This window comes from Eretmochelys imbricata, chromosome 13 (assembly GCF_965152235.1).
Source record: "Eretmochelys imbricata isolate rEreImb1 chromosome 13, rEreImb1.hap1, whole genome shotgun sequence".
NCBI classification, from domain to species: Eukaryota; Metazoa; Chordata; order Testudines; family Cheloniidae; genus Eretmochelys; species Eretmochelys imbricata.
This window is the reverse complement of record NC_135584.1, coordinates 20,740,488-20,762,470: the sequence shown is the minus strand read 5'-3', so window position 1 is coordinate 20,762,470 and position 21,983 is coordinate 20,740,488. Positions and strand designations below refer to the sequence as shown.

At 45.2% G+C, this 21,983-nt stretch overlaps 1 protein-coding gene across 1 annotated transcript; it reads left to right on the top strand.

Moving 5' to 3' along the window:
- The first annotated feature begins 1,179 nt into the window (after nt 1–1,179).
- On the top strand, nt 1,180–11,794 carry MANBAL (mannosidase beta like). Its single transcript, XM_077831597.1, has 3 exons — nt 1,180–1,283; nt 6,015–6,211; nt 9,490–11,794. The coding sequence occupies exons 2-3, from the start codon at nt 6,038–6,040 to the stop codon at nt 9,595–9,597; spliced, it is 282 nt and encodes a 93-aa protein (XP_077687723.1). The 5' UTR covers nt 1,180–1,283; nt 6,015–6,037; the 3' UTR covers nt 9,598–11,794.
- Nucleotides 11,795–21,983: the final 10,189 nt, after the last annotated feature.

Below are 21,983 nucleotides of genomic sequence, written 5' to 3'. Positions count from 1 at the left end.
ATATAAGACAGAGCCAGACTAGAAGGGGTTTCCAAAACCACCTGCTTTCTGAAAATCAGGAAAGTAGCATTAAACAGGGTGCCAATTATATACAGAACAAGACACATCTGGAATAAATTGCCTGAGGCCACTGAAGCAAACAGTAGAAATAAACTTAAATGACAGCTAAATATTTTGAGGGTGAGATAAGGGATTGCAGAAGCGGAACAATTGGGTGGAGATGATAAATCTAAAGGAGACAGGCTGCTGCATCACCTGAGCAAACCTATGAGAGGGAAGAAAGAGGAGGGACCAGGAATTAGGAGTAGGAAGAAAGAAAAATAACCCCAAAACGAAGGGAAGGGGGGGATAATTAGGACCCCACTTAGATTTCGCATAGTATGTTTATGGGACAGAGTTAAACCCTTTGTTCTATTCCGGTTCTCTGATGTCCTCCTCACCATAGTACAGGGGTGGCCAAACTTACTCACCCTCTGAGCCACATACGATAATCTGCGGAAGCTCGAGAGCTGGGTGCACCTGCCACGGCTCGAGACTTCAGCCCTGCGGGGAGCACCTGCTGCGGTTTGGGGCTTCAGCCCCACTTCTGCTGAAGCCCCGAGCCCCAGCAGGTGCCTGCCCTGGGGCTGAAGCCCCATGATCCTCCCCATCCCCACAGGGCAGAAGGCCTGAGCTCCACCTGCCCCAGTCTGATAGGTGGAGAATGGGGGGCAGTGGGATGGGGCTCCGCGAGCCCCACTTAAAGGAGCCACCCCTGCAACAGTGCCTGAGTCTGCGGGACGCCGAGGGCCAGGACAAGGGTGGAGGAGAGAGCAGGCTCAAATATCTCATTTTAAAACACCCCACTCTTGGAATAGCACTGGCGCACACAACCCCGCCCTTGCCCCCTGGGGGGCTGGCTGCAGGATCGGGGCCCCAGTTGAGTCCGACCCCTGTACGTGACACCCGGGGCTCGGGCTCTGAGCGCGGCAGCACGGGCCCAGCTCCACCCTGCAGACTCGGTCCGGGCACAGCAGCGCCGGGCCCGGGGTAAGGACCGGCCCGGGGCTGTGCGCTGAGCGCGCGGCCCCGCTCGCCGCTGGTGGCTGCGGGGTCACAAAGCAGTTAAACGCCAACAAGGCTCGCGGCGGGGGGCGGGTCACATGCGGCGCGGCGGGGTGTGGGACGACCCTAGCAACGCCGGACCGGAGCTGGTTGCTACGGGAGGGGAGGGAGGAAGCGCTTCCTGCGGCGCTGGGAGGAATCACTTCCCGGGCGGCGAGGCCTGGCCGCTGGCGCGGGAGGTGAGAGGCGCGGGGGTGGAGGATCGGGAGGGAGGGGGAGTGTGAAGGGGCTTAGAGGATGGGACGGGGGTCAGAGGATCGGGGTGGGAATGAGGGGAGGCTCAGAGGATGGGACGGGGGTCAGAGGATCGGGGTGGGAATGAGGGGAGGCTCAGAGGATGGGGTGGGGGTCAGAGGATCGGGGTGGGGATGAGGGGGGCTCAGAGGATGGGGCGGGGGTCAGAGGATCAGGGTAGGGATGAGGGGGACTCAGAGGATGGGACGGGGCTCAGAGGATGGGACGCGGGTCAGAGGATCAGGGTAGGGATGAAGGGGGGCTCAGACGATGGGGCGGGGGTCAGATGATCGGGGTGCGGATGAAGGGGGGCTCAGACGATGGGACGGGGGTCAGATGATTGGGGTGGGGATGAGGGGGGCTCAGACGATGGGGCGGGGGTCAGAGGATCGGGGTAGGGATGGGGGGGCTTAAAGGATCAGGGTAGGGATGAGGGGGGGCTCAGAGGATGGGACGGGGGTCAGAGGATCAGGGTAGGGATGAGGGGGGCTCAGAGGATGGGATGGGGCTCAGAGGATCGGGGTAGGAATGGGGGGGCTCAGAGGATCATGGTAGGGATGAGGGAGGCTCAGAGGATCGGGGTAGGGATGAGGGGGGCTCAGAGGATGGGACGGGGCTCAGAGGATCGGGGTAGGGATGAGGGGGGCTCAGAGGATGGGACGGGGCTCAGAGGATCGGGGTAGGGATGAGGGGGGCTCAGAGGATGGGACGGGGGTCAGAGGATCGGGGTAGGGATGAGGGGGGCTCAGAGGATGGGACGGGGCTCAGAGGATCGGGGTAGGGATGCGGGGGGCTCAGAGGATGGGACGGGGCTCAGAGGATAGGGGTAGGGATGAGGGGCTCAGAGGATGGGACGCGGGTCAGAGGATCAGGGTGGGGATGAGGGGGCTCAGAGGATGGGATGGGGGTCAGAGGATCAGGGTAGGAATGTAGGGATTGTGGGGGTGCTCAGGACAGGTTGGGAGGGTGAGATACAAATTCAGGATGCTCAGAAAGGTTTTTGTGCAGCTGGGGGTGCAGAGGAGAGCACTGTGCCTGGTAGGAGAACGGAATAAGGAAGGGGTCTGAGTCACCACAGCTAAATCAGGAAGTGATTTTTGTTTTTAAAGTAGGGATTGGGGGACTGGAAAATGTCTCCCCTTTGTTTATTATAGACAGGAGAAGTCTCATCAGGTTAATGGGAATCCTCCCGCCCACCCCGTGCATGGCTCACAATTGAAAACATGCACCAAATGAATCCCCTTGCTTCGTTTCTTCTTTATAATCTGCCTGGGACCAGGTGTCCTCTTAACCGACTTTATCAAAGACTGAATAGACACACCCTGAACGTGAAGGATGTCACTCAGCTACAAGGCTGCTTAGCTGTTTCCATTAAAGTCCCAGGCCAAAACTGTCAAACATGGGTACCTAAAGTTAGGCCCCTAAACCCATAGCTGTAAATAGAAGTGGTCTCATTTTCAGAAGAGCGGAGCACCTTGAAATCCCATGGAAGCCAATGGAAGCAGCTGGCTCCCAACACCCTTGAAATTCAGGCTGTTTCTATTGAGGGGCCTACTGACTAGCTTCAGATACCCAGATCTGGCCAGATCACTGGAAACATTCACCTTTTGCTCTGACACTGTCATTCTTTGTCTTTACCCATAGATGGATGTATGATGCATTGTTTCTTAGTGGTTTTGGTGTGCGTGGTGCTGTATAGCTATATTGTGGTAGGCCCCAAATGAGGGATTGTCCTCCTCCCCCTTATTTTAGGCACTATACAAACATCATAAAATGACAGTCAAATTCATTCCCTCCTCTGTAGAGCTCATAACCTGTGGTCCTGATTCTGAAAACTCTTAACCACTGGGCACAGGGCCTGATCCTGCACTCAGTGAAGTCAATTGTTACACCTTCCATTGACTTCAATGGATGCCAGATTAAGCCCATGGTATCCACTACTTCCAGTCCCCCAATCCCTACTTTAAAATCCACTATGTGTGACTAGTTCCTTGTTAGCTTCAGGGTTACAACTCTGTGCCTATGTCTTCGCTTCTACAAAAATAGTGTGTTTTTACATTGAGATAGCTAGCTTGATGTAAAATCCTAGTGGAGACAAGTTCATGGAGGATAGGTCCATCAATGGCTATTAGCCAGGATGGGCAGGGATGGTGTCCCTAGCCTCTGTTTGCCAGAGGCTGAGAATGGGCAACAGAGTGGATCGCTTGATGATGACCTGTTCTGTTCATTCCCTCTGGGGCACCTGGCATTGGCCAATGTCTGAAAACAGGATACTGGGCTAGATGGACCTTTGGTCTGACCGGTATGGCCATTCTTATGAGACAAGGCACAGCTAGTTTTTACCTTGATGTAGCTACTTGATGTAGCTAGTTGAAGTCAACCCCACGGCTCGCTAGGGTTTAGCTTGACTAGCGTTTTGAGATAAAAACTACTGTGCCTTGTCTTCACTAGGATTTTACACTGAGGTAAAGACTTGGTGTAAAGTAAAGGCTTTACATTTGGTGTAAAGACTCACTTTTTTTGCAGTGAAGACAAAGGGCTGGAAGTGTTCTGCCAAGCAGTAAGGCCCTGATCCTGCAAAGACTTATACGTGTATTTAACTTAGACCCTCTGGGAGTACTAATGTGTGTAAAGTTAAATGCATGTATAAACGTAAATGTTTGCAGGTTTGGGCTTTATGTTAGATGCAGGAGCCTTATCTACACTAGAAAACTTTTCTATGGTGGGATTTTTTTATTTTTTTAACTGTATAAATTAGATCTGCTGTGAGCAGATCTAGTGGCACAGTGCTTAAAATGGTGGTGGCAGCTGATATGCTTCCTACACTCGGGCTCCTGATGCTGCTAACACCCCGGGGAAATTTTTAGAAAACTTCCCTAAGCCACAATGAGATATGAAATAGATAAGTAGGGATGGAAGGGAGATTTGTGCTGTATGAGATCAGGAGTTCTCTATTTTCACACTGTATGTATCAGTTCCCTTTTTTGGTTTATTTTTGCACATATATTTTTGGTAGGTTGACGTATCAGTGGGGGTTAGTGGAAGTGTGTTTAAAAATAAAAAAAGTTATTGTTGTTTGTTGAAAGCTTGAGCAAAAACCCTTTTTGCTGTTTTTCAATTTGATGAGAAGGATGAGGGCAGGGAATACAAACTTTAAAAAAAAAAATAAGTTCTAACTTTTTTTTTCTTTTTTAAACAAAGCCAGATAACAAAATAACTGAAGTTTAAAATTTTCCCTGCCTCAGTTCTTCACTAAGAATTGCTGACTTTGCTTGGTTTGCGTGGTGATTTTAAAATAAGAAAGTTGAAAAAAATTACTTCTGAGCATGCTTGCTTGACACCACCTTGGACTTAGTCCTGCATTTGGATCTGCATAGGTGCCTGTGTAGAGCCCCATCAGCCCTGCTCTGAGGGCAGATCCAGCTGAAGGACTGGCCTCTTGTATTTTAAACAGAGTTTAAAGAAGCCATTTACTCTTTTGTCATATCTCTCCCAGTCAGACAAACACAGAGGTTGCTTTGGGGATAACTATCTAACTAAAACACACCTATAGCGAAATCCCGCAAACAAACTGCCTTAACATTGGGGACAGGAAAATGTTGTGTGCACAAGTCAATAAATCACCGGTCCTACTGTTTTAGACCCTGATCCTGCACATGTCTATGGACATGGGAACCTTTTAAGTTGACCTTGCCCCTTTAATGTTGTATGTCAGCATAACGGGATGTCGTTAAATCAGCTCTGCCGAGTAGAAATAGGAAAACTGTGAGCATGCCTCTCAGGGTGCTGATAGCATCTCATATCACTTAAGCTTCACTCTTGTGACTACCATGGCAGGTGCAGCCTCTGAATTTATCAAGCAATTCTGGCAAGAGACTTAATCATTATTATAGAAAGCTGTTTCCCTGATTCACAAAATGAATAGGCTTCTCCATTAACAAATGATTTGGAATAAAATTTAAGGAGAGGAAGAATGGTCTTGTGGTTTAAGCACCCAGCTGGGATTCAGGAGATCGATTCCCATCTCCACCACAATCTTCCTGTGTGACCTTGGACAAGTCACAGAGGTCTCAGTTCAGCCAAGCACTTAAGCATGTGAGTAGTCCCACTGACTTTATGGGTCAACTCACATGTTAAGTGCTTTGCTGGATCAGGGCCTATCTGTCAAATGGGGATAATAATACTCTGTGTTGTCTATTTAGCTAGTACGCTTTTCAGGGCATGGACTGTTTTGCTATGTGTATGTACAGAGTCTAGTACAATGGGGCTGTGTTCATGGTTGAGACCTGCACGCTCTCCTGTGTGCAAAATGTAAGTAGTAATAAATGTCCAATCACATGTTCCATTTCAGGGGTAAATATATACTTGCTCATTGCTTTCCCGCTATCACTGTATGGCCAGCACATACGTGGCAATTTGTTTAGCCTCCTCCCACCCATAAGCAAGCTATTCTGGTCATCGGAAGGCTATTCTGGTCAGCAGCTTGCAAAAGATTAAGGCGTCTGAAGTGTGAATTTCAGTCCCCTCCTTGTTATTGACTCTGAAGCATGACAATGCCTTTAGAGGCACCAACATCATTTATTCTGTGAGGTTGTTTTTTAATGGAAAATAAAATTGACTGAATTCTAGAAACTATGCCTCAAAGTAAACAATCTTCTGTCATTATTTCACTGTAGAAACTGACTTCTTGAGAGTATTCATGAAGGAGGAAGGAGCTTCTGCCATGGCTACCGAGCTGGATTTCTCTCCCCCTGAAGTCCCAGAGCCCACATTCATGGAGAACCTGCTGCGCTATGGACTCTTTTTTGGAGCCATTTTCCAGCTGATCTGTGTCCTGGCCATAATCTTCCCAATTTCAAAGTCCCATAAGACAGTAAGTTGCTCTCTACAGTGCCAGCATGAGTGGGCACAATCGAGTGGTGGTAGCCAGAACCTAATGGTTGATCAGTAATTCTGTAGTTCAGTGCATTTCCTGTCTTTTCTGCGAGGATCCCTTTCCCTCTCTTCCGCCTTAACAGTCCCACGTCACTGCGACCCACTCCCCAGCCACAGAAGGTGGGAACAGCTGAGCCTGCCAGGGCTTCTCTGAGCATCAGCACAAGGGAGCAGCACTTTTCATGTGGGCTAAGTGTCCTTGCCTCTGCATTGCTTCCAGTTTCTTCCAGCACACAGACAAAGGGGTGACTTCAGTCTCAAATCTACATTGCCATATTAGTATTGGTCTTGTCCATTCTTTACCCTGTTGGTCAAGAAGCCAATCAAGGCGTACCCTCAGTAGAGTCTGCCTTTTCATAATCCTTGATAAAGGGTAGCGCTGCATGTGATACAGCTGAATTTCCCGGTGTTTGCTGGCACCAGCAACACAGCTCTCAGGACTGACTCCCACCTCTGTGCAGACATGTGGAAGGCCACCTGGCTGTAGTCCGCACAAGTGGGGGATGATAATGTAAACTACAGGGCACAAAGCAAACGTGAGATGGAGTTAAAATGTAAAATATGGGCTAAACTGGAGTGATCAAAGTCCAACTGGCTGTTCTGATAGAACAAGATTCAAATGCACTTGGTAACCCATGTATTTGTAGGGTCTTTAGTCATTACACCAACTTTTCCTGATGGCAATCAGACCGCAATACATAGTGATTTTATGTATATGTATTTGTCTTGATGTGTAGGGTGGAGGCCAGTATTTACTGGAACAACTTAACTTGGGAAGTTTTGTTCTCTTTACTGCTGGTAATAGATTTGTTTAGAACAGGGGTCTGCAACCTGCGGCATGTGTGCCAAAGGTGGCATGCGAGCTGATTTTTAGTGGCACTCTGCTGCCAGCCGGGGTCCCGGTCGCCGGCCCCACTCAGCCCGCTGCCAGCCTGGATGGACGGAACCCAGAGTTGGCAGCGGGCTGAGCAGCTCAGTCTGCTGCCGATCTGGGGTTCTGTCTGCTGCCCCCACTGCCAGTCTGGGGTTCCATCTGCTGGCCCCGCTCAGCCCACTGCCAGTCTGGGGTTCCAGCCGCCGACCCCTGGCATGCAAAACCTTAGATTACAGTAAATAAATGGAGTACTTGTGGCACCTTAGAGACTAACCAATTTATTTGAGCAGGAGCTTTCGTGAGCTACAGCTCACTTCATCAGATGCACTTGTAGCTCACGAAAGCTCCTGCTCAAATAAATTGGTTAGTCTCTAAGGTGCCACAAGTACTCCTTTTCTTTTTGCGAATACAGACTAACACGGCTGTTACTCTGAAACCAGTAAATAAATGAAGACTTGGCACACCACTTCTCAAAGGTTGCCAACCCCTGGTTTAGAAAATCTGATTCTTGTTGTGAAAGGATGAGGGGTATCTTTATCACAATATTAACTCTACTTCGTGTGTCTGAAGCCTGGAACACCACAATAATGCATTGAATGTAAAGTATCTTTAGATATATTTCTAAGATGGAAGATGCCGAACCTGCTCAAGGTGTGTTTGTGTGTATGTATGTGAGAGCAAGCTGCAGCTTGAAGGGAGATGTGGTTTCTTTCATTTTCTTGATCCTGTTACGTTTGGGGGGGAACGTTTAATGGCCTGAACTTTGAAAGTGAACAATAAGGAGAGTTCACACTTTGTCATAAGGAGCTGAAAGCCAGGCACTGAATGAGAGTTGTAATGCTTAAGGAACCATCCCTTGGTGTGCACATGCTGTGTTTAAATTTTCAACACACATATGCTGCCCTCTTAGAGAAGCTGCATACAAGTCCCATATGATCAATTTACAAGCTAATAAACAAGAATAGATGTCTCTGGTCATGGGAGTGACACCAACTGCTTGAGTCTGTGTAGAATTCAGAACAGCCTCCTGCACTTGAGGAGGCTTCAGGCTTTGAAGACTACCTTGCTTTGAACATTAGAAGGCAGCAGTGATCATCGTATGGCAGCAGTGAACTCTGTGTCCCTGAATAGGAGCTGCATAGTGCTCTATTTCTCCACAGTATTGCTGTACTGTTTCCCAGCTCCCCATGCACCGATTACATCCTTCAGCAAGCCAGCCAAGACTCCTCCCTTGGAAGGCCACACAGATATGGATAGTAATAGCGCAGCAACTTAAGAACCATTTGAACCAAGCTCATTGTAACTTGAGAAACATTTGAACCAAGCTCATTGATCAAAAGGATACTGTCAGCTACTCCCCTCCCCCTGCATTATCTGTAACTCTCTCTTGGAAGCTTAAAACTAACACATCTTTCTCTGCCATTTTTGTGTGTCCTTTTCCAGTTGGCACATATTGATTGATAGAAACGTAGAAGCATAAGCAATATTTATGTCCAAACTCATCTAATGAAACGAGGCAATCTGCATGTGTGTGCCTTCTGGGATGAGACTGGCTCTGCTCCCTTGCATTTTTCCAAGATGACTAGAGTTTGGTTCCCATAATAGAAATGTTATCTATCATCTCCCTTGAAGGAAGAGATTGGGATGTCTCTAAGCTATCCTTCTTAGTCCAGGTGAAGAGAGCTTTGTCTCTAACTTCTCTCCTAGATCTGGGGGCTTGATTACAAACTCTGAGCTTTAAATTCCTGCTGCTGGTTTGTTTTTGTTTTTTTGGAGGAGTGGGGGTTGTCTGATGATGTATGATGCATGATGATGTTTTTCTTTTTGCAAAATCCCTGTTGAATGTTTCAGCACGTGTTCAGCTGATTTCAGAATTCTTTTTCTGTTCTTCCCATTTGGAATTTTTTTATTTTCACTTCTCTGTTTCCTGCCCTCTGTCCTTTTGTTCTTCCTCCTCCAAGTGTTCCCTAAAGGGTGTAACAAACTCACTGGTAATGGAATGTGGTTCTGCTTGGCTTCTGAGGTCTGGTCTATACCCAGAGTTGCATCAGTAACAGTGTATGATTTTAAACCAGTGTAAGAAACAAGATAGATACTCCTAAATCAAATTAAATCTGGATAACAAGGGGTTAGCTTGCATCAGTAATTTACAGACTGCATGTTTAAACCGATGTGACTAGGTTTAAACCAACAGGTGCAATGTGTGTGTTGACAAGGCCTTACATTAGTTGCTTGCTCCTTTTGGTATAGATACTCAGATTCTGAACTGGGATGAGATGTGAAATACAAATCTCATGCCTGAAAACATTACTGACTGTTCCTTTCTTAATTGACTGTTGTAGGACTCTGACAGTTTTGAGTCTAAAAGTTCAGAGGTGGTGAAGAAGCCAAAGGGGGCTGCTCCGCAGCTGAGCAAGAAACCCAAGAAGGAAACCAAGAAAAAGAGATAAAAGGCCTTGTAAAGGAGCATTAAAGACAAGTGGACTGCACACAGCCAGATGGTTAATTTAACTGTCCTAGTCAGCATGGATCATCTCACCTCCGATGGGGAGGGAAAGCTTACACTTGCATCTCCTCCCTGCTGGCTGGGATGTGAAGTGAGGGCATGGAATGGGGGGCATGTGTTGTGCCACTGAGGATACCTTTTTCTACGTCATTCTTTTAAAGACCGATGGATCAAGGACATCACACCACCCAGCTTTATATTCACTTGTATTGTTGTTACATCTAAAATACATCACTGCATTTTATGGCTTAGTAGTAATGGCTTTGTTACGTTTTTTTTAAAAAAAAATTCTCCTTAGGTAATAAGTCCCCTGAGTCCAGAGTCGCCCAGCTCAGGGCTTTCACTTGCCCCTATCGCTACCACTCTGGGACTGCTTTCTTCAGCCACTCTAGTCATGGAAACACCTTTCCCCTCTGCTTCCAACCTGAAAGAAAAAAATATGGAAACCTCAACTTTCTGTGGTCAGAAGGGCTGAAAAAATGCAAGGACTAGGTGATTACTGGGCTCTTAAAAATACAGAGATGTTCCATTATAGGAAGCAGCAGCAGAGAGGTTAGGAGTTTTGCAAACTGTCTGCCCACAACAAACAGAAACTCTATGTACCATGTTCTGCTGCTAGCAAAGCATGGAAATCATTCTATCAGACCTCCCATCTATAATGCTCTTGGGCAAATTTTGGGTGTGCATGCAGCTTTGCCTAGCATGGTATCCTGTGTCTCCTCTCACTGAACTCCTTCTGAAGTCAGCTATTATCCTGCCCTGGGGAAAGGAGGCAATGCAAAATCCACAGGACAATAAGCTCGCTATGAAACACAGCATAGATGATGATGTGTGTTGCTGTATAGCCATGTACCTCCAGGGTCTCACTTTGAGGCCAGAGACCTAATGTTAGATTTAAATGTGGCTGGAAAGGATTAGAAACATACATGGTGATACAGCAGCAGAGCCTCAATAGGGCAGCACTACCCCCTGATGAGAGCTCACATGCCAGCTTGTTTGATCACTGGTGGGTCATTAGTATGAGAACCACTGCTTAAATGCACTCAGAATTCAGAGCAGCACTAGGATCTGCTTTGAAGGAAAGTGTTCTATTGATTAATGCCTCAGTCCTGCAGTCAGATCCACGTGGGCAGATCCCTGCCACTATGCAGCATCTTAGTGATGTTAATGGACACAGGATGGATCCAGTTGCAGGACTGATGCCTGTGAGTGGGTATCAGATATTACACTGCATTTGGTCTACAACGTAAGCAAAACAATATGTTTGCACTTCTACAGATTACCACTGCTGAAGAGAGAGACTGAACCGTCTGTTCCTTTTTGTGTTTCTGGGGTTTTTTTGGACTCAGAGGGGTCTGACTCAAACTTCTGATCGCTTCTCAGCTGTGCTGTAGGTACTGTCCCAGATGCTCTGCCTCCCTGCTTACACAGAATGTCACTGTCATTGGTTGCTGGAAGCACATTAGTGGTGGTTAAAACCTGACTTGGAGAATCCTTCTGTGAATTCACTCTTCATTTGTTGTACAGACAGTTTTCAACAGAGTACCGAATGAAACACTAATAGACAAAAGAAGACCCCACCCACCCTCTACCCCAACTCCAGAGCTAGAATGATCTCTCGATGCAGCAAAGAAATGTTATGAAACAGACGATAGAGAACAGTGATCTTTGTAGGCCACAAGTTCCTTGTTTTGCTCCATATTCCTGCCCAGAGACTCCAAGGGAATGAAAATAATTGTTGCTGTCCCAGTGTAGGTGCAGTTAGGGTTTGCCATTCTTTTTAAAATGAGGACAGATCTGCCCAATGAAGCAGTCCCGCTTCTTGTGATTTGATGGGTTTTTTGATTTGTTATAACAGAAGCACAAAGTATTTGGTGGTAACATGCACATAGCTGGAAAGGCAGAGGCTGTGTTGCATCCTAAATAGCATGCTAGTTAATGGGGATTGTATGGCCATTGCCCTGAAATGACAGGCCTCCATGTCAACCCATCATTTTATTGCCAGTCCGAATTTTAGTCACTCTTTGGTAAACAGGAATCGTGAATATTTAGTTGGTTGTTTTTTAAAAATAGATGAGGTTCCAGTCTATTCCTTAGAGTAATGTAGTTCAGCCCTCTGATTAGCTAAACATATAGTCTCTGCTCACAGATGAGTAATACAATATGTGTTGTATTTTAACTTCTCTTGAACTGTGTATGTAATAAAGATAACTGGGAAAATGCAGTGACGGACTTTTTAGACTTTGCTGCCTCCTCTTGAGCATTCAGTGTGAAAATAGCCATTGATTTGGGAGTGAGTGGGTAGGGGCATAAATAATGTTCGTCATAAGAATGGTCTGACTGTTAGAAAAAAGCTGCTCAGATCCCCTCACCTGTAAGGAATTCGTTAATTGATACTGTAAGGTACTGTAGATGTTTGTGTTGAGCTCCTTTTGAAAGATGGCAAACGGTCCTTTAACCCCCCGAGAAAGGAAACGATACCATGACTAAATTAATTTGTGTCTCATGGGATATTTTTGCTCTGAGAGCTCTAGGGAAGGTGTAGTAATGATTAAAATACTGCTTGTTAATGATACTGACTGGGGATCGGATGGCTGAGTAGATTGATAATGGGGATTTTTGCCTCTAGGTCCCTGGTTTGAATCTAGACCAGTTTAATAGTGGCTGAAGTATAGTACTGGCTGATGGCGGTTCATTGAGTTGGATGGAAATAGGTAGTTCAGGCAAGGTTCTGGTGACCATCACCGCTCAAATCCTCAGCAGAAAAGCTAAGAGAAAGGGTACAAAGAACAACTGCATTTATGTGGTAAATCCTTTAATCCCTGAAGTCTTTCCTTGTGGTGGGTTTGTCGTTACCCTCCCAAAGAGAGCTGAAGACCTGACTAAGTCACTGTTGTTTTATGTAAAGGAAACTTTTAGAGCCTGCCTTCAGATAGGAATATTGGTCCAAAAGTCTGAATCCCAATATCGATCTCTGCGCAGAGCCCTAGTCAGCACCAGAGTGTCCTGGCAGCCCAAAGCCCAGGAAGTGGCAGCTGGATGCCCTCAGTTAATTGTGGTTGCTGAGTTCCCTTCACTCCATCGGGCAGGTCTGTGTTTTGTAGAAATACATTTGTGAGTTGGGATTGTTTTTTATTTGCCATTTGGTTGTATTAGAGCAAATCCATCCTAGCTTCCTCCCCTCATTTGAGAGCTGCAGCGGCTGCTGTCCCTTTGAACGCAGGTATTACACCCACAATACATCCTTGTACTTCTCCAGTACAAGTAGCACAATCCCTTGAGGCTGGCTAATAAGTAGCTCATGACCGAAGTCTCTGTTCGCACAGTTCAATTAAATCCCTATTAATCTTATTCAGACCTAATTTACTTTCATTTTAATGCACACACTTCTGTTCGCCTCAGATACACCCCGGTGAGCTTCCCCACTGATAGGAAATGAACTGCCTGGAGCCATCTTTGAAGAATACTGATGTCTGCCCAGATCCGCCCCCTTCCCTATCAAAAGGTATGGCCTGGGATTATTTCCCCGCCTACATTTCTGCTGCTAAGAATGTAAAAATATGACTCAAATGCTGGGATGTGCTAGGCCTGGAGGTGATACACATGAGGAAATGAGGAGACACAAGAAAGCAGACAGGGAAAAGACCAGGTTAGTGATCTTGTCTCTTCCAGGGGCCACTGCTGAATCATTCCCTATTGTACATTGCTAATATTTTGACCACCATCTAGACTGAAATGTCCCAAAAGTGATGGGGCTCCAAGTTCTTCCCTCAGGAGACTGTTTTACAGTCTAATACCTCCCACCAACTCAAAGTTTCCCTGATATTCGCCTCCATTTTGAGTCCCAGTTTCATGCCATTCCTCCTAGTTTAACCTTCCTTGCATTATCCTAATTAACTCCTCTCCCCCTCTTGATGTCTCCACCCATCCAATATATGTTAACTGTTACGTTCCCACTACCATCCTCCAACTCACGGTTATTGCTTAGCCAGAACTTTACTCTGAGAGCCAGATTGTGCCACCCCCATTCATGCTGAGTGGTACCTGAATTTGCAAGTAGTCCCATTGATCCTAAATGCCCTTATGATAACTAGCACTTTCCATTGTCAAAGTGCTGTCCAAATAGCTCATTAAGCCTCATGGCCCCACTGTGAGGGGGTATCAGCACCCCAGTTTCACTAACTGGGGCACAGGGAAGCTAAGTGACTTCATAGACTCATAGACATTAGAGCTGGAAGAGACCTTGAGAGGTCATCTAAACCAGTGTTTCTCAACCTTTTCATATCAGGGACTGGATTGCTGCCTTCCTAAACTGTCAAGGAGAGCTACAGGACCAATGCTGGTCCATGGACCCAGCGCTGAGAAATATTGATTCTAGTCCAGGTCCCTGCACTGATGAAGGACCAAGTACACCTAGACCATCCTTGACAGGTGTTTGTCTAACCTGTCCTTAAAAACGTTCAAAGATGGGAATTCCACAACCTCCCTTGGAAGCCTATTCCAGAGCTTAAACACCCTTGTAGTTAGAAGCTTTTTCCAAATATCTAACAGAAATTGTCTTTGCTGCAGATTAAGCTGATTACTTCGTGTCTTACCTTTAGTTGCCATGGAGAACAATTGATCACTGTCCTCTTTATAAAAGCCCTTAACATATTTACAGACTATCAGACCCCCTCTCCCCATCTTCTTTTCTCAAGACTAAACATGCCCAGTTCTTTTAAACCTTTTCTCATCAGTCAGGTTTTCTAAACCTTTCAGCATATTTGTTGCTCTCCTCTGGACTGTGTCCAATTTGTCCACCTCTTCTTAAAGTGTGTCCCAGAATTGGACATTGTACTCCAGCTGAGGCCTCATCAATGCCAAGTAGAGCGGGACAATTACCTCCTGTGTCTTCATACGACACTCCTGTTAATGCAGCCTAGAATGATATTCGCTGCTGCACCACATTGTTGGCTCATCTTCAATTTGTGACCCACTCTGACCCCCAGATCCTTCTCAGCAGTAGTGCCGCCTACCAGTTACTCCCTGTTTTACTGCTGTGCAGTTGATTTTTTTATCCTGAGCATAGCATTTTGCATTGTCTTTATTGAATTTCTTCTTGTTGCGTTCCGACCAATTCTCCAAGTTGTCAAAGTCATTTTGAATTCTAAGCCTGTCTTCCACTGTGCTTGCAAATCCTACCAGCTTCGTGGCATCCGCAAGTTTTAGAAGCATATTCTCCATTATCCAAGTCATTAATGAAAATACTGAATGGTACTGAACCCAGGACAGACTTCTGTGGGACCCCACTAGATACAGCCTCCCAGTTAGACAGCAAACCATTGATAAATACTCTTTGAGTACGGTCTTTCAACCAGTTTGGCACCCACCTTTTAGTAATTTAATCTAGACCATGTTTGCTTATGAGAATGTCATGTGAGACTGTGTCAAAAGCCTTACTAAAATCAAGCTATATGCCATCTCCTGCGTTCTCCCCATCAGTAACCTTGTCAAAGAAGGAAATTAGGATTTTCCCCCAATTGCAGAGTCATTGTCCAAGTGGGAATTAGCACCCAGGAGTTCCTGGCTCCAAGACTTGTGCCTAGGCCATGCCTCTCTCCTGCTTACATTACTACTGCCTTCTGGCTCCCAGCTGCTGTGAGGTCCATTCTAACCTCCTGTCTTACAACATACCCCTCAGTCTACCAGCAGAATTCAGTGCAATGAATCCTGTGAGATCACTGTGCAGTTAGAGTACAAAGCTGCTCCCTAACTCTGTGACTAGACTAATGCTGACTCAAGTCCTAAATTGGACAACTTCCTGTTGTTATTTGTGCACTTTGCTGGAGCTGGTTCAGTCACAGAGCTGAGTCTTGTATATGGGGCCTTTTATCACACATTTCTCCTCCTTTCAGAGGGCAACTGTTTAATCAGCTCATCTACTAATTGATGGATGTTATCGCAGCAAGGATCTACTGTTGCTATTGGGGTTTGTGTAGAGAAAGTTCCCTGAGGCTGTGTTCCCTGTGGCGCCGTTACTCCCAATCCCTTGGATCTGACTGGTTTGAGTGGCTGAAATACACGTCTGTTTGTCCCTTGATAAAAACTCTTGTGGGGAGATGCATGGATTATGCACCAGTTCAGATGTGTGATATTTGTGCTGGGTTCAGAAGAGCAATGGGGCAAAGCTGGAATGATATATTTCCTCCCTCCACCCCAAACTGTAGCTTAGATGAAAGTAGCCATGGATCCAAACCACACCTGGTTTCAATTTTACAGAACCAGAATCTAGTCTCCTCAACCCATCCCCAGCTCGAAGGAGCAATATACAATAGTTCTGGGACAACATCCTGCCTGTTCTGCATTTGGCACAATACCCAGCATGGGAGGGACGTTGGCTTTAACCCACTCTCTTGCTCCCTGACACGGCCACTACCATAACTTAGAGCAGCACTGTACTGATAGGAACCATGCCTTGGATGGCTCTGCTGTCTGAGGATTGCCGGAGCTCAGTGCACTCTAGACCACATCCATTATGCTGGAGGTGAAGGTCATGGAGGCTGGCTTCCCCATCTTTGTGCCACCCTGCAATTCCAGCACCAGAGGACTCCTGAGCCTCACTGTTCGCAAATCAGCCAGAAGGGGTGAAGATCTGGCCCATAACATTTCCTTGAGGCTTTGGTCTTGCTCTTCTCTAGCAATATTAAAGCTGGTCAAAATAAACAAATAAATAAATAAATAATAAAACTTCTGGCCCACAGGAAATTCTGACAGGTTCCAGAGTAGCAGCCGTGTTAGTCTGTATCTGCAAAAAGAAAAGGCGTGCTTGTGGCACCTTAGAGACTAACAAATTTATTAGAGCATAAACTTTCATGGGCTTGATTTTGTCTCAAATTAGGATAGAAAAAATCAAAATCTCTGAATTTTGTGCAAGCTGCAATATTTCATTTTGATCCGATGGAAATGTTTAGGTTTGACTATCATTTTGACATATATATGCTATTGTAATGTGTCAGGGAAAAGACCAGATTAATTGGTTTGGCCTTAGTGAAACAAAATGTTTTGATACTTTCCCATCAAAAAATGTGAGTGAAATCGACAGGCTCACAAAACATTTCGATTTTGTGGATTCAGGATTTTCTGATGGAAAATGTTCCACTGGAAAATTTTCCACCGGCTCTAATTGATATTGCAGGGGGAAACATCATTGTTGAGGGTAATGGCCCTTACTGCTTTCCCACCTGTAAGTACTGCTAATGACATTAGAAAGAGTACCGTGGGCTGTCATGCCACTGAAGCTCATGATAGCCTCCTTCATCCTATGCCTTCCGGACGTGCCCCACACAGCCACCGCCACCTCATCATTCACTTTGCTCTTAAAGACCCATTTCTACTGCAATGCCTGCAAGACAGCAGCAAACCAATAAAGGTGAAGTACAGGGTCATGGGGGATGCTTTATTTCTATATTATATACAAAAGTAAAAAGGGAACTAACAAGTGTATATCAACCATCTCCTTGAGCCCTTTGCTTCTGTGTTGTAATCCCTTGTCCTTTGTCTTTTTAAGCCCTCAGCCTGCAAACATAGCTCATGTCCATGTGAGGAAACTGAACAGAATAAGAGTTCACACTGAGAAATTGTGGAGCATGTTCCGCAGAAGCTAGTCCAGTCAATTTCCCATGTAGACAAACCCAGCTACTCACCAGCTCAGCTTGGCTTCAGTAGAACTACTCATGCGCTAAAAGTGAAGCATGTGCATGAGTCTTTGTAAGATCAGGGCTGTAGAGTGTAAACTCCTCGGAGCAAGAACTGCCCAGCATCTCGGACACTATCACACTCTAAATAATCATCACAATTTGTGCAGAGCTGTCTGGACTTTGCACTGAGCAAAACACAACCAGCCCAAGGGACTGGATCCACACTACCAAAGCTTTAAAATTTGCCAAGATGCTTAAAAATTAATCTGGCTCGAGTAGAATAGATGCACTGTGTAAATCCACAGCTATGGATTGAGAGCTCAGGACTCAGTGGGCTTCCTCTTACTCACTTTATACAATGAGTGAAGAAAGCTCGCATATCTATGCTCTCTAGTTCACTCCTGATCTTGAGGGCTCCTCCTGCATGGAAAGAGCATGGTTCTTAGGTGTAGTGTGTATAAGAGAGATGCTATGCACTTCAGGTCAAACAGAGGCCTTAAAAATAAGTGATGAAAACCTGTTTAGATGAATGTTAAATGGCCGTTTCACCTTGCCACTCAAATTTCTGTCGGAAAAATATATTCACCTACAATTAGTGGTTATAAGTAACACCTAGGAGGAGAAAACAGAAATACATTAGAATACATATATTTTTCTGTAGTTTTCTGCTTGTTTATTTTGTGCAGTTGACAGCACTTTGTGTATAGTCAGTTTCACTCTTCATCAGTTTCTCTCTTGGGGAAAAGACTTGTATAAACACCAGCAGGGGAGCAAAAAAACACTTACACATTTTTAAAAAAATTATTAACAAAAAAATCAGGACATGCTCTTATAAATGGGACCTGTCAGAAAGTGGAATTGTTTTCAATTAGATAGTCTGGTGGTTTGGTTTTTACATTCAAGTTGAAAGTGCCTCTTTTCTGTGTCAATTTAAACCTCTCGGTATGCCCAATTTCCCCTCCTTAGGCTTTCGCAACTGTGAATTTTATTGGCACCAGATAAAGGTGAACAGAAGAATCATTTGAGAATAAAAAAAGTTCAAATAAGAGTTGAGGGTCCCCAATTAGTAACAGAATCTATGTTTAGATTTTAAAAGGACCAAGAAAAACATTTTGAGCAGGATGGAAAGCAAACAAAAATGCTTGACATTTGGTGCTAGCAGGGGCATGAACAGCTCCAAGGGACAGCCACTGCTCTTGAGACTGATTCAGGAACGCACTGAAACACATGCTTAGCTTTAAGCACATGCTTAAGTTCCATTAATATCAATGCTTTGTGTTTAAGTGCTCTTGTGCCTATGTTGTGTTCCTGAATCGGAGCTTTAGCAAGTCAGAGAAGGAGGAGTGGATTGATTTCAGAATGTATATATTTGCAAATGTTTAAATCTACACGTCATCACCCTCATCATAATATAAACTGGGTTATTGCATGTTAAATGGGACAGAAGAACCCTTTGCTATTCTCCTTTGAGCAACACTGAACAGCTCCCAGAAGTGGAGAGTTTTGTGATGACAACACACCCTATAGTAACAGATTTGGCTACAAAAGAGAAAATAAAATTCATCTATCCAAAGGGCTCTCCATTACATTGGATCAGCATCCCTTAAAAGACCTGACTGTACAAACTCCACTTCATATTGGGCCTGAGGGTGAATCCCCCACTCTTGCTGATGAGCAGTTACTTGCTCCCATTGACTTCATTGGAACTACATGTCTGAGCAGTGAGAAGACGGGGACTCCCAATCTGGTCCTTAAAAATGGCCGGACTTAACCTACAGCCTTTTGTTACCAAAAATTCAGAAAGATGTGACGGGGAGATGAAAAGGAATCATAGCCACGGCTTATGCTGGAGGGAATGTGGAGAATGGAGAGCCTGCTATCACAATGGCATCTCTGCACCTGTATCCAAGATATTTAAAAACTGAAATGTATGTAGACAAAATCCTATCTAGCTTGGTATTTATATGGCCCTAATGATAATCACCATAGTGGTTAAGGGTTTATCATGGGAGGGGCATTGACAAGATACCAACACTCCCGATCCCAGCCAAGAATTCATCATTCAGATCTCACAGCACCTAACTTTCATACTTGCTAGTGGCACCATAGTAGCCTAACAGTCTGTCACCAAAAGATAAAGGAACCCCTGGTCATCAACTCCTGCATCAGTGAACTAGGGGAGGTGGTGGCTGGCATTAGCACAGCATATATGATCCTAGCCAAAAAAAACCCAACCCAAAACTCTTTATAAATCTGGTTGTTGGTTGGCTTTCAGGTAGCGAAGTAACAGTTGCTATCCAGTAATAAGCACACTTGTGCAGTGCTTCTCATGTTCAAATTGCTTTATGGCTCTGGTCCTCACAGCAACCCTGTGAACTAGGCAAATAACTAAATATTACCTGTGCATCAGTGCCTAGTAGACATCCAGGAATTAAAGGCCATGTAAGGGAGCCAGCCCTTGTCAGTGAAAAGGCGGGGGCCTGTCCTCGGTATGGCCATGATCAAAAACTATTAACTGAGATTGCAGACAGCGTGCTCCAATGATAAACTGATAAGGAACTTATCAAATGAACAGCTGCTCGTAGCTCCAAGTGACTATGTGCTGGGCACTCAGATAATGGAATTAGTTTTCGGTATGACTCCTTGTTCCTTGTGACTCACAGGCTTGTAAGCCTCCTGCTGTGTCACAGGAAATGCTTTTTCAATAAAGAAAAAGAAAAAAATCAGCCATGGAGGTATATGGAATGCTTTAACGTTTCCAACTTTCTCCAAGTGTCAGCTCCTGCCTGAAGTACTGTGATTTTTTAAAAATCAAACTACTTCAGAGTTCCATGGGATTTACGGACATGAGGTGCTGTTTGCTACAGACAACAGATTGTTTTATTCTGCCTTTGATTTAATGGTTCAAGAAAATCTACAAGTGTGGTTTAAGAACTGGACCCAATTTCTTCCTTGGATATGACAGGGAAAGATTGGAGGGAACTGTTGAAGGAGGGGTTAGTCAGCACTGTATAGATACTCATGCAGCAGGGACATGCTCAGTAAAGTAGGTAGATACCATCATTGTAATGTCAGTGCTTGAATTCAAAGAACTCCCAGGATCCTCAATAACAACAGTATGTCCGGGTCAGTAGCAAGGCACAAGGACAAGTTATCAGGGAAAAAGCTTACTCTCCTGAGCTGTATCTGTTCTTCTGTATAGAACGAGAGGAATCTGGACTCCTGCTCTGTCAATCCAAGTATCTTTCTCAAAGTGCATATAAATAATCGTTTGATGTGTCCATGTTTTGGCTTGTGTGGGAGACCTCATGGTTGCCAATACCCTCAGCTGGACAAATTTGCATCTATAAATTAGTGCCAATTAGTGACTGGGGTGAGATGCTGAAAAATTTCCCTCTTTGAGAAGATTGCATGGGCATTTAAAAGAGAAAAGGTATTAAGCTGTGTGGGTGGAATCCTATTTCAATTCCACTTCTGTTCTCACTGTACATTCAGCCCTGCACTTCCTCATGTTGATCTACTGAATGTTTCTGCCTGGCTCCAAAAAGGCCATTTCTCCAGGGCCAAGAGGAAGCTGGTTTGCCTGTCTGCAGGGGTCTTTCCCACCAGTGATTTACCAACCTCCCCAAACAGTGACCTGAAGGGGCCACGTGAGCAGAGAGGGGAATGCAGTCTCAGTGTTTACTCAAGCCTGTGAATTTGGTTATGGAGCAATTTATGATTTCCCCCTGTGGAGTCACAAAGATAGCTCGACCTTTAACTGATAGACCACAGCCTCCTGGGATGCAATGAGGTCTCCAGGTTCTTTAAATCCTGATCCCAGGTGAGTGGGGAAAGAGAATAAAGTGGAGACAGAGCGAGACTTACAAGACTATTAAAGCAGTGGTCTTAGAGATCACTCAGATATGTACCGTTACTACTGCTTCAAATATGGTGCGGTTAGACTCCCTGGCTACCTTAAAGGTAGCTGCAAAATAACATACAGTTAGGGCTGGTCTTCTTTTCCATTTCTCTATGTTGCATCAAGAAGGCCTGAAAGGTTGTTTATTTTTCCATGCTAGTTTCTAGAGGAGAGATTTTGTTTTTTACTTTAGAAATATCAGGAGCATCAAAGCTGGTTTTCCCTCTTTTGTTGAAGGTCTTTCTTGGAGGATGCAGACATGGCTTTAGATCTCTCTCAGTTCTTAACTGAAAGGGCTGGAGTAAGTAACAAAAGAGCTTTTCTTCCAACTGTTTTTTTGGTGTCAGAGTTAACTAATAAAATAAATAATAAAAACCAAGGAATTTTAAACAGACTGCATGAAAATCACTTCTCTTCTCCATTAATCAGGTTCCAGTTTTATGGGATATCCTCAACAGCGTAGTTCTCCAGTTGCCCTTCTGTGTTAAAAACCAGATACCATTTGGAATGCTAATGTAAAAGTCTAAGCAAAACCTCCACCCACACCCTTTTGGGGAACAGGTAGCTGAGGCCCTTTCAGGGGAGGTAGCATGATCTAGTAACTACATCATAGAACTGGGAGTTAGGAGTTCTAGCCCCGGTCTGCTGTGTGACCTTGGACAAGTCACTTTCCTTCTTTGTCCTCATTTCTCCTCCCTTGTCAGCCTTATATGTTTCAATTGCAAACTCTTAGAGGAAAGTACTGTCTCTAGA

Bases quoted from the DNA above. Each gene is read 5' to 3' on its own strand.
- MANBAL (XM_077831597.1), top strand. From the start codon at position 6,038: ATGAAGGAGGAAGGAGCTTCTGCCATGGCTACCGAGCTGGATTTCTCT. The intron at 6,212-9,489 runs GTAAGTTGCTCT...TGACTGTTGTAG, and splicing joins TTTCAAAGTCCCATAAGACA to GACTCTGACAGTTTTGAGTC.